The following is a 12,986-nucleotide window of genomic DNA, read 5'->3' as shown; positions in this document are numbered from 1 at the left end:
TTTTTAAGCAGCTAGTGCACTAAGAAAAACTAGTGAACACAGTAAATCTGTGTCTAACTAATTGTTTAGCTGTAACTTCATACGTATTTTTCTATTGTATATATTTGAGTTTTTTTTATTGGAATCTTAAATTTATATATACCTCAGATATATAAATGTTTAAATATTTTATAAATGATATAAATACATTTTTGTACAACCAAGTATTTTTTAGTATGTATAAGCTCTCTTTATGCCGCGCACCCTTTTGTATCTTCTCTCTGAGGCTCGCTCTTTACCGAAAGAGAGAAGCAGCTCTTTTTTCTTGCTGTTCTTTTCCCAGCTCGAAATTTCTTATTTCCCAACTGATTTTCCTTTTTTTTTGATTCAAGTAACAAATTGTCCCGAGACATGCGCTCAACTTTGCATATTCCCTCTGGAACGTTGTCCTGGATTTGTATCTGTATCTTTTAGTGGGTCAACAAAGGTTCCTGTTAGATAAACTCTATTAATAGAGCTCCCCCATTCTAAGCTGGAAATCCCGTTTGCAATTCCAAGAAACCAATTTAATTGCCGATGGTGACAAAAGCAATAAACAATGGAAAATCTCTTTGGTAAACTGTTTTTTCCTCTTAATACCCAAACGACTGCCCACTGTTTGTCCAATACGAATGCCGGAGCAAATATTTGTTGACGGAAGCAACCATATATAGTATATGGAATCGAGCTTCCAACAATTTCCGCATAATTGGGGCTCATGAATGGCGAGTGGCCTAATTAAATTACAGGGACCAAACATAAATTGGGGAAAAAACAAAATTGCGAACAGCTGCTAATGTTGACAAATTCTCCGTTTGCTGTTATCGTTCACATCTTATCTCAGAATTTTCCATTCCATAATGGCTGGCCAATCTATAAGTTTGATCGGTGTACAAGGGGCAAGACATTGCAGACTGTCTGGAAGCTCTTGACAAGGAATCAGAGAGAGATTAAGGTGCTTTACTACTTCCAGTGTGCAGTCATCTATTGATATTATCAGCAGGTGTCAGGAATTCCACTTGAAAATTAAGTTTATTTTATGGCCCAGCTTTCACTAAAGAATTCATTTATCGAAAGTGTTAGCTGGCGACGTCGTTTTGGAATAGATAATGCAAATGGTAATAAACCAGAACACACCAAACAGAATCGCGTGAGCTTCGACTCTCTCTTCGCTTGTGGCACTTCCACATCCCGAAAATAAACTCAAAGGGCTCCATTCGGATAGGAAAATGGCAAAAGTGACGCAACCTTCGGGTATTTTTACATCAGTCACAGCCCCAACGGGTGATAAACCCAGTTAACTTGTCGAGATAGGCAGTCCCTGGCCTTGTCCTCCCATCCACCTACTCATCCACCAATTACAAAAAAAAAACATAACCCCACAGCAGGGAAACCCATTCATAACCGATAAGAGTTATGCCTCCGAGTTGGCCTGAATTTTTAGTCCAATCGCAGGAAACAATCCCATTGACCCTGGGGCGCCCGTGCTGCACCCATGAATAATTTATTCAAAGAGCTCTCAGCCCAGCTTGGATGAATCGAGGGCGTGGCTGGGGCTGGACGGAAACGGAAGGCCATTGTCAAGGCTGTGGATAAGTAGGCAACTGGGCGCCACATCGCTTGTCGCCTCCATTGTTCTATGAAGCTCACATCCTTGACATTGACTCTGAATGCAGCCAAAAAGGCAAGGCCATTACTTTCCCATATGACATGCATGTATGGAGGTTCTATTATATTCTGTAGTCTAAAAAGATGGAAATTGGAAGTGGAGGATGTCTTGATGGAGAACTTAACGAGTTTTGCATTTTCATTTGTTTTCAATTTTATAACAAAGAACGAATTTAAATTGAAATTTTGTAACTAATTTTCAGTACAAAATAAACTCTTCAGTACCAGATGATAATACAGTACCAGATGATAATACTAAGATTTAAAAATTTATTTAAAATTCTTAAAGTACATTAACAATTTTATTTTTGTATTTATTTTTTAGGAGATATATCAGCAGAAAAATATTTCAAAATTAAGCTCAATAAGTTCTCTGCCTGCCACCAATTTTTTCCTCCATCTACCTTAAAATTAGTTTTCCCCTAGTGCTAAATTTAAGTAACATTCACCTGTTTAATTACTACACGTGTGGCACTTAAACCTATTAAAAACCTATCATAAAACATCTTTAATTAATTTTATTGCTTAACGCATCACAGGTTTTCCTGTGGGCTTCTTAAAATTCAAATCAACTTGGCTCGCTCTTCTCAGTAAATATTTGATCACGTTCTCTCGGAGATTTAGCAAAATATGTTTTTGTGGTGAAAATTGTCAGTCGGCAAATATAGATGACTATTTTAATTTCATGTGTTTGTATATTTTTTGGGGCTTGTTCCGGTGACAGGCGAGTCAAACAAGATGCATACGTGTCGCCTTATTACTCATCCGGTTTCTTCTAGTGGGCCAATTTGGATGACGGGCGTAAAGGGAGGAAGCTGTCACTCAGCCAAATTCGGGGGTTTTAGATGATGATAATTTAGGGGTGGTGGATCAGATCTGGCCAATCAGTGTCAATCATACGGTTTATGGTATAAATTGAGGTACTTTATTAATATTTATAGCCAAATATGTACATTTGTTGAGTTGATGGATGCTTGGCTGAGCAATGACCTTGTGAACAGCCTCAGTCTCGCTCAAGGATATTCGCCTGCAGTTTCACCTGCTCCACCCACTGAATCGATTTTATTCTGGCAGTGAGCAAGGACACCAACTTGGCTTTGGGCCTGCATTAGGAGATTAAACGTGGTTTGCTAGACAGGTCAATTAGTTAGAAGGTGTTTTAGTCCTTGCACTGTTAGAAATATTGGTAAGAAAGGAGGGTACTAGCTTTGATAGAAATCTGTATTATTGGGTATTGATAGGGGGTTTATCAATTCTATATGTTTGAAAATGTAAAAAAGGTTTTTATGTCTAGTTATAGTTAAACATAAACCATTACCTATAAAACAATTTTATATCGTTTTTACGGTGTATAAAGTAGATGTACATAGATGCGTGCTAGGAGTCGATTCAAGCTTCTTTATTCTTGCTGCCAGTTGGGAAGACAGGTTTAAAAGGGTTTTTTTCAGCTGGCTTTACGGTTTATGATCGTTCTACTCCGTGCCTGGCTGTCTGGCTGAGACCTATTGATACCACTGTTATTGAAAACACGCGCCAGTCGCTCGTGTGCCCCATAGCTTAATTGAAACCAGCCGGCAACTAGCAAATGCCAAACAGAAAACACAAAACAGCAAACAATTGAAACTGAACGACAACAATCAAAAGATTGTTCGTCATTCGCCGTTTTGCCTGCTTGTTTGGCCAATAATGAATCACACGCAGCGAATGAATTAAGTTTATCAGCTGGTTTCCATTAGTCAGCGATCGATCCATTTGATTTCGATTAATTAAAACGAATTCTAAGCTATCGCTTTCTTTAATTGAGTTTATAAAATAATAGTTGCTAACTTAATGAGTCATTAAGATATAAAGGCTTTTGATTTAAAGCTCTACTAAGGTAGAACTGTTAGTTTTCTTTAAATAGTAAAAACTGAACTGTGGAAAAATTAGATACTATATACAGACAGGTGTTTTAATTCAGTTGAGAATCAGGGTTCAGTTTACTACCATTTCTAAAGAGCTAGATATTATAATCAATCTGATTTATTCTGATTTAATGTGTTGAATGATTTCATTAATTAAGAATTATTTATATAGCTATAAACCCTTTAGAACATTTTGAATAAAGAACTGTGAACAGTAAAAATGCCTGCATTAAATTCTACTGAATTTAATTTAATTTAAAATCTGAATTAAATCAAAATTAATTAAAGAAATAAACAACATTAAACAGACTGAATAAATACCCAAATATAAAGGTACAGAACAGTCTTAACCCTTTGCAAATTTCTTTAAAGTTTATGTTTAGTTTGTCAACTAATTCACACGTTGCACAATATATAGATTTGACGAAATAAAATTGTTGGCATTACCTGGCATTCACCGAAAAGTGAATTTTATTAATCAGATTTTGAATGAAAGAAATGTTTATTTTGAGCAGCCAGACGCTGACATGGCACCTTAGCATTAGCATTTAGTACTAGTATTAGGAGGGCACTCTAGCAAACACAGCAACTTTTTTAACCGACCCTGACATTGAACGCCGCATATAGAAAGTAAGATAGCCAAAAAGTATTTCAATCATTGCATTGTCTAGTTTTTCGTAGATTTTTTTTCGGTAGTCGGAGAATTCCCTCAATTCTATACATTTTACTTTTCGGACTATGCCAAGTATTTCCCGATGTATCTAGATTTGACTATAGAGAATCACAGAGGGAATATATACCCGTAGGGGATGGTATTTTGGGGGCGACGTCACCGGTTACCGGAACAAATGGCCACGAGTTTGTGCCGTGATCTCCGCCGGCGCTTCGATGACAAAATCGGCGGGTACATTTCCGCATTTTGTGGGTGGTTTAATGGGGGAGGAATAACAAGGGGGAGGTTCGGTTCGTCTTCTGTCTGGCAACCAAGAAATCACGAAAGCAAAAAAAAATAAGAAGGCGTTGCCCAAGCACGCGGCAAAGGAAATGCCCGGGATTTCTTGCCCCTGACAAAGGCGTGTTTTCAGGGCCAATCTAACAGCCATGTGCTTACCACAATTCCAACTCGCTTGCTTGGCGACTCATTCTGGCACTGACCACACCAAATCGAGTCCCATTCGCAGCTGTTGCGGGTGGGCCGAATATTTTTGTGGCCAGCTGCCAAATCTCAAAATACCGGCATTTAATGATAAATATGTTTCGCATGTGCTCAGAGGAAATAGATTAGTTCCCACCCCTGCCAGATCAATCAAAAACCCTTTCGGCCAATGCCCCTTTAGGCAGCCAGAATGGCTTCCATATTTCATTGATTTCTAGTTTGTGCTTCCAACTTATGAGTCCTTCAAGGAATATTCCATTCGGGCGATAAATCATATAAAAAGTTCATTGAATAAACCCAAAACAAAGGGTAATAAAACCACAATTTTTAGATATACATATGATCCTTCAAAATCAGGATCTCATAAGAATGTTTAAGTCACAAGAATTAGACAAAAGCAAAAAAGATATTTTTATTTCTCTGGGCTAACGATTGTTCACAGGAGGATCTCAAACTTAAGCATAACTAAAAATGGGAAAATTTAAAATAAGAACAAGGCTCTACACTTTCATCTTTCTCCTTCACCCACTTTAAGAGGTATATCTAACCAGATCGCGCCTTGAAATTCTGAAATTCTTCGCCCGAGCAGACAGCCAAAAAAGTTCGCCAGATGACGGCGACGAAACCGACGGCGGACGACCAACGAATTCATGACCAAATGGGTACAATGTCAATAGCACACGCCCCAAACTTATCAGAAGAAGAAGATAGTCTCTAGACCACCCCATGAGGCTCGTGTGCGCCCCCATTAAAAACATACTCTCGTACATGATTTTCTTTTTTATATGTAGTTCGTTTTTTGAAAACCCGAGAAATCGGAAATGAAAATGAAATTGCGCCGCAAGCTAAAAAAAAAAGCAGCTGCGATAATGCTAAAAATATTGTCTCAATCCTGCAGCCGGTCTATAATTGTACGAATTATATAAATATTTGAAGTGTATTTGGCCAGATTTATTTGCCCAAACGTTTGTATTTGTCGTCGGCCAAATGTGGTTCAAGTTTAATTTAATACCAACAAAAATACGATAACAGAAACAGAGCCCAAGGTGCCAAAATTTATCCAAGTGGAAAGTTACACACCTTTTCTTGTAGTGAGATACTAACTAATTTATAATAAACTTTGCCTAATCGTATTGCGTTTTTGTGGCCTAGTCAGATAATATTAAATTCCGTGAGAAAACACGTGTGTGTAGACTCAACACTGTAGAGCATTACTACGTCGAAAAATATAAACAAAATGTGATGAATTCGTGTGAATTGGCAATTCGTGACGGAATGAAAGCGCCAACAGATTAATTTTTGAGGAGACCGGAAGGTAAAATACCCTAAAAACTATAATTTTGTATATTTTTAAACAAAAAGAAGACAAACTGATTGCATTTAAGTGCGTTAGATCTTTTAATAATTTATATATTTATAATAATATTCCATTACTTTTTACTTCAAAACTTTATCAGGACCATGAGTCATTTCGGTTATCATTTTAAGTTAAGGGAAATCACTGTAAATACAATAAAAGTAAACCTGTTTCTGATGACAAAATACTTTTAAGATTATTATTATAAGAACGGGGGGTTTTCGGAAAAATCAATGCAACTTTAACCTTTTAAAACAAAGTTTATTAATGGTACAACAAAATTGTTTTTTCGGCCAAAAAGTATTCCATTTCCTGCATTCTTATAAAGCAAAATACATAAAGTACATAATAATCTGAAGTACACTATAAATATTTTGAGCCAAATTCAGGAAAACATATAAAGAAAATTTGTTGTGGAAAAGTTTTTTGTAATTACAAGGAAATTTTTCAAAATAAAATAACAAATTTGTAATGGCCGGGCACAAAATTTGTTAATAATCTGGTTTAAGAACGAGTATTATTTGCGAAGCGGCGAGCGCAAAATAAACAAATTTGTTTTGTTATTCTTTTCAATTGCGTCAATGCGGGGTCTTAGACTTCTGAGTAGGTGGAAATAGAGGTGTATATAGGGTGGGCTGGCAAGTGGGCTAACAAGTGTTTGGCCCCCTTAAATCGTCTTACACATTTTAGCCCTGTCTGGAAAACTTTAGAACGAACTGTCCGATCATCGATCGATCATTATCTGCGATTGGATCAGTAAACAATATTAAATTCTGTTGATGTTGCTGTTTTCGATATTTGTTTACACGTTCGTTGGTTTAATGACACAACCAAAGGGGAATCTTGTTAACCAGAAAACAATGAAAACCTTATTTTTGTTTACAACAAATTTGTAGAGTGCGTAAAATCGGAATCTTTCATACGAAATCTTTTCCAGCATTGAGTTCAATCACTTGAAGTATAAACAAAAATATGTTTTAAGTGTTTTTTTCAAGGCATATAAACAAAGTTTGCCATTTTGTGACTTTGGGTAAAAGATTTCATAATAAAAAAAAAAGGATATTTTTTAAAATATTTTTTTGTTTACAATCTGTCTTTTACCAACAAGTAAATTGAATTACTGCACTTAAAGGAAACTCATTACGAAGAATGAAACAATGTTTTTTGTTTTCTGTTTTTATTGATAATCCGTTGAAAATGAGTTTTCAATATTATTTTTCAGAAAACTCATTGTTGAATATTTTCACAGGCACACAAGCGTCGCAATATTAATAATACTAATTGCACTGTCCCAATTGCGTTTTAATTTCATCGCAGAAATGAAAATGGGTTTGGAAATGCCCAAAGAAAGCCCCAAGAGGTCGAAATGTTGACTTTCTGTGCTGAGAAATTTCAGCCTTGGCGTGACTAATGTCCCAGGTTTGATGACGTCGCGGATTTCGATTCAAAAATCTGAATAAATGCCAGAACTGGCGATTATTAATACAAAATAATGTTCATTAAACAAGTCGAAAATGTGTGTTTTGTGAATAAATTGTTGGTGAATCAAAGGAATTTATTTTGTGCAATCATTTCGATTATTTCGGCCCTCTTCTCGAACCCCTTGCCATTTTTCAAATTAATTAAATTTGAAATGGATGGCCAACTGTTGGAAACCAAAAGTCGCACAATATAGTGGGCTTTAAAAATAGATATATTTGAAATATGTATTTTTAAAACATACAACCCCATTAACATTTTTTCCTATTGATCTAAGATACTTGACATTCTTTGAGTTCTAAAAAGAAAATGTTTTCGAAATGACATGTTATGATTAGCAGATCTATCAAAAACAAAAGTTTGAAATCTTTAATCTGAAAGGGGTATTTCTTTTGAGTGTAAAGGCATTGGCATTTATAAAATCATATGCTGTATTCTCGCACGACATTTAATTTGCCATTTATTTGGCTGCGTGGCCAAGTTTCATTCAGACGGTTCAAAGTTCAAGGACGTTTCCAGTCAAGCATGAAAGCAGATGCATTTTAAGATGTAGGAAATATTTTCAAAAAAGTTTAATGTATGCAAATGTTAAATTTAAATTTAAGCTAAAGAAGGTCTTATGTAAAAATTCAGTCTGAAAAGTGTCTTGAACTGAAATTCTCTGGTCAGAGTTTAATTATTTAGGATTGACCAAACACCGAATTTGATAGCTCAAAAAATCGATGAATGTAAATATCAAAGTATTCATAAGCTCTATAATTAATGCATGTCAAGTTTTTTGGGGGCTGGCGAAATGTGGTCATTAAATTTACCCAACAGCTGGGTGGAAAATTGAGGGTTAGTCTTAAAAATGCGTCATATAAATGGTAAAAAAGAAAACATTACAGCAGGCCATTATCTTATCGTGCGATACTCGGCTGACTGCCATATATAATCTGAACAAAGTAAATAAACGGCAGGCGATTTCCCCTGTCACAATGTTATTCCAATTGATGATATTCGCAACTTATTTGCTAATTAATTAACGATTTCATGTGACAGCGGCTGGACTTCAGATTGCGATCAGATAACTGATTATTCGTTGAGTACATAAATATGTGAGGTAAGTTTAGGTAATATCTATATCTAAATTTAATATAAGCAAATAGGTACAATTATCCAAGTAGAACACCCCACGACACGTGGCAATTGGGAATCAATAGACTCAACCTTGGCTTGATTGTTGTTTTCTTTCGATCAATTTTGTTTTGGTTCTGTTTTTTCCGGTCTTCTTACGCCGCAATTGAATAACAAGCCAGCAAAGCAAGAAGCGCGCCAGGGAATCGGATTACATGCTTAAATATAAATAAATATCACCCACCACCTCGCGCATGTAAGAAGATAAGTATTTTGTTGATTTTATAGAAGGTTTGTTAATTTATTTTCAGTTTGTTGCAGTTAAAAATTCTTTCTTATTTCAAAGCCCAACAATGAAAACCCAACGCCAAAATACATTTATCCTAAAATGCCAGTCTGATATTCCCCGGGAAGAAAACAAAATAATAATAATAATAAACTAATAAGATTAAAAACAAAAACTGGCACAGTCCCCGCGGGATTTATACACTCAGCGTTTGGATGTGGGATCTGACCCGGATCTATCTGCCTACCTAAAGTTTCGTATTTGCTTACAAAATTCGAGTGAATCGCTTAGGTCCTACCAAACAAGTTCTACGACAGAAATCTAGGATTGCAATATTTGTGTGTGGTTGTGCTAATTGCTAAAGTGTTATCTAGACGGGGGTAGTACAAAAATATATATATATATATATGTATATATGTTACATCTAAATGGTCATCTAGATGCCGAGCAGGCACTCGCCGTTTCCAGGAGCTGCTGCTGCGGCAAACTCCGCTGGCTACGCCTGCGTAACGAAGTACACCTCGCCGGAAGAGCCCACGACCACGGCGTGGGTGTCGCCTGATCCGCCTGCCAAAGTAGCACTCTGGCCGGTGGCCATCATGTTGGACATGTCGGTGGTGCCGTTGCTCACGATGCTCACCGCTCCGCTGAAAGCATCGTCCTGGGTGCTCATCTGCGCATCCGCACTGTGGTCCGTGCTTTCCACGTGAATTTGCAGTGAGTCCACGTTATCGTAAAGAGATCCACACTCGCCGCATTTGAACAGCGGTTCCACAACCTCCGGATGCTTTCGTTCCACATGCCACTTTAGGTTTACCGCCGAGGAGAAATTCTTCCTGCAGTTCGCCACGCCACAGCAGTAGGCTCGCTGTTGGTGCGTCTGCCTGTGCCTGTACAGGATCGCCTTGGACTTGAAGGTGCGATTACAGATGGTGCACACCGGTGTACTGGATTCTGCGTCATGCGTCTTCATGTGCATCCGCAGCATTCCAGGGCCCTTAAAGCTCTTTAAACAAATCTCGCACTGCGGCTGTTTCTTGCAATTGGCCCGTATCCAGTTGGTGTGCGAGTGCATGTGGTTCTGCAGACCCTTGAACTGGCGGAACTCGGTGCTGCACAGATGGCAGATATACCGGCCCGAACCCAATGGCGAGGTGTGCTGACGTATGAACTCAGTCACCAGATTAGCGTCTATTTCATAGTTATCATCTGCTCCTGCGGCTGCAATCACGCTGGCAGTCTGGACCAGCTGCCGGGAATTGGCCGCCGCAAGCTTGCTGCTGATCGTCGGTGCGGCGGCGGGTGGTTGGTGATCGCAGGGTTCCAGGGTCACACCGGCCGGAGCATGGTTGCTTCGTTTGGCTCGCTTAGGCGTCGGACTGGCCGAGCTTACGCTCAAAGTGGGAGCCACCAGGGCATCCGATGTCGCTGTGGCCTGACTGAACTCAACCACGGCGTTCTCGAGCGATATGTTTTGCATCTCTTCCTGCTGCTGTTGCTGATGATGATGCGAGTGATCCGTCTCTAGGAAGGCCTGGTCAATATCAACACTTGTCTCGCCATCAGGTGGCTCCATGATGGCATATTGTAAGTCATCATCCACGTCCCCGGCCAAATGGGGATCCTGTTCATCGGTGATGTACTCACAGTCCTGGTCGATTTCTTCAGCTTCTGGATCTTCCAGCATCTCATCGTCTTCCAGATGGATTTCCTCGATGATGAATGTATCTTGGTCTTCTTCAAGCTTAAGATGGTCGTCCTCATCTTCTACCTCGTCCATTGCCTGCTGTTGATCCAAGTCTTCAAAGTACTCGTGCTCCTGACTTTCGCTTTGCGTAAGATCCTCGTTGATCATCACTTGATGGTGCTCCTGGTGATCCTTGAGAAAGTCCTGCTGCTGGTCGTCGTCCAGGACAATGGTCTCAAAGCTGTGGTCTCCTTTGCCGTCCAGCTGTTCGTACACATCTTCCAGTTCCTCGTCCTCCACCTCGCAGCCATCTTCCAGCAACTGCACGTCAGCGTCGCCCAGGGAAGCGCCTATATGCTGACCCATGTCCGTGGCATTGGTGGTGGTAGTCACCGTCGTCACCCCGGTGGGCGCCAAACTCCGTTGCGGTACCAGTTGAACTAGCTGCAGTGTCTGCGTTCCATTTGGCTGCTGTACAATCTGAAGTGTCTGGCCGTTGGGTGTCTGCAGGAGTTGGGGCAGGAATTGCGACTGGGCAGTGGCTTGTCCATTAGCCGTCGCCTGTGGCGTTGTACTGATGATCTGCGCCAGCTGCGGAGCTACAATTTGAGCTGTCGTGATCAATTGGCCGTTGGGCAGCAGAATCTGCTGTGGCATTGTGGTAGTCGTGCCGGCAGTGGATAGAAGCTGGGCGGGAGCAGGTTGAAGTGTGGGAAGCTGAATTTGTTGTATCTGTTGCTGCAACGTGGGTGGTGGCTGCGCAGGCTCTGGCAGTAGTTGCATCTGTGGCTGTGGGGCAGGTTGAGGGGCCGGGGCAGCCTCGAGATGCCGCTGTTTATGCTGGCGGGTTCCCTTCCGAAGCAGCGGTTTAAGTTTGGGTTTGGTCGGAGCCTGTTGCTGGATCATCTGTTGCTGCATGTGCTCTTCCAGGATTTTCTGTTGCTTCTGAAGCATTCGCTGTTGCTTGCGCTCAAGTTGGAGCTGCTGCTTGGCATTAGCCGCCGCCTGCTGCTCTTCCATCACTTGTGCAACAGTGAGACCACGGATATATTCGCGCAGCTCCTTGTCGCTGCGCTCGACGAGCGTCTTGAAGGCGTGATTTCTGCTCACGGCGTGGACGCACTGCACGCAGATTTTGTCCGGCCAGCCCTCTGTGGGCTCCACCCGCACGTTGGTGCAATCCATCAACATTTCGGGCACCTTCTCGCTGAACAGCGGGCGCATCTCTTTGCGTTCCGAGGTGCACAGGCGGCAGATCTTGTCTAGCTCTAGGACCTTCTTGCGATCCATCACTTCGTGTGTCACTAGGGGAGGCTGCAAGGGGCAGGTGGTTAGTTCATAATATACTGTCATTTACAAGGATATCCCCAAAAGGTGCACGAATAAAGGGTTTGTTATGATTCGCCCGCCAAAATACGCCAATTAAAGTTAAGTCTGTTTACATCTGTTGCAAACAGTCCATGTTAAGCCGCTGTTATTAACAGGGCCTATTTGACATGTCTGGTAGCTCTTGCGTTAGACAGAGACAGCTATATTGTTATACACAATTTACCATCTTGGTGTTGGTGTGAGCGAAAAATCATATTTTCAGGCCCAAAAAACGAAACAAATACATAATACCCGACTTGAATTGGGTAAATAATGGTTTCGATTCACTTACTCCCGCACTGCGTGCACCTTTCTATCGGGATCTAACACTAAAAATCGGCTTACCTGCGTTATATTTATGTAATTTCCGCAGCTCGCCCCACATTCAACACACAAAACTCTTTAAATATGGCCGCGTCACACAAAAACCCTTTCGAAAATCACATATTTGTGGCTCAGGGCGAAACACACACGTTCCCGGGATTCCGAACTTTCAAAACCAAAACAAGTGCACACCAGTGGGTCTTTCGGGACCCGGATCGAATGAAATCACTAGCTATCTCTGGCGACGTTATCAATAAGGTTCCTTGATGAGATGAATGAATTTCTCCGCCAGTCGCCGAACTTCTGCCTCTGTCTTTCTCAGTGTGTGAGTGAGATGATAGGCGTGTTACGGCGCTGCCAACTTGGTATCGAGACAAATCCCTAACGCGCGCGAGTTATAAAATCAATTTGTTTACTTCTCAAAATTAATAAATTCTATCTTAACATTTTTTTAAATTATATTATATCACTAAGGATTAAGATTTCGCTAATTATTTAAACTTACCTTTTTCTATATTACTCCATTAGAGTTTCCTTTTGAGACCTAAATTTAGTGCTTGGGACTTTTAAATGAAGCTTCACTGTTCCTCACGTATTATTATATTTAGTGTTAACTTATAAAC

At 40.1% G+C, this 12,986-nt stretch overlaps 1 protein-coding gene across 1 annotated transcript; it reads right to left on the bottom strand.

Annotated features, from left to right (window-relative positions):
• Positions 1–8,969: 8,969 nt before the first annotated feature.
• LOC108112668 (zinc finger protein 853) lies at positions 8,970–12,806 on the bottom strand. Its single transcript, XM_017222806.1, has 2 exons — positions 12,385–12,806; positions 8,970–11,985 (listed from the first exon to the last, which is right to left on the bottom strand). The coding sequence occupies exon 2, from the start codon at positions 11,959–11,961 to the stop codon at positions 9,481–9,483; it is 2,481 nt and encodes an 826-aa protein (XP_017078295.1). The 5' UTR covers positions 11,962–11,985; positions 12,385–12,806; the 3' UTR covers positions 8,970–9,480.
• Between the last annotated feature and the right edge of the window lie 180 nt (positions 12,807–12,986).

Source organism: Drosophila eugracilis, unplaced genomic scaffold (genome assembly GCF_018153835.1).
Source record: "Drosophila eugracilis isolate 14026-0451.02 unplaced genomic scaffold, ASM1815383v1 contig_90, whole genome shotgun sequence".
Taxonomy (NCBI): domain Eukaryota; kingdom Metazoa; phylum Arthropoda; class Insecta; order Diptera; family Drosophilidae; genus Drosophila; species Drosophila eugracilis.
The sequence above is the reverse complement of the archived record's forward strand: the minus strand, read 5'-3'. Positions and strand labels throughout refer to the sequence as shown.

Excerpts from the sequence above, each read along its gene's own strand:
- LOC108112668 (XM_017222806.1), bottom strand. The coding sequence starts at position 11,961 with ATGGATCGCAAGAAGGTCCTAGAGCTAGACAAGATCTGCCGCCTGTGC.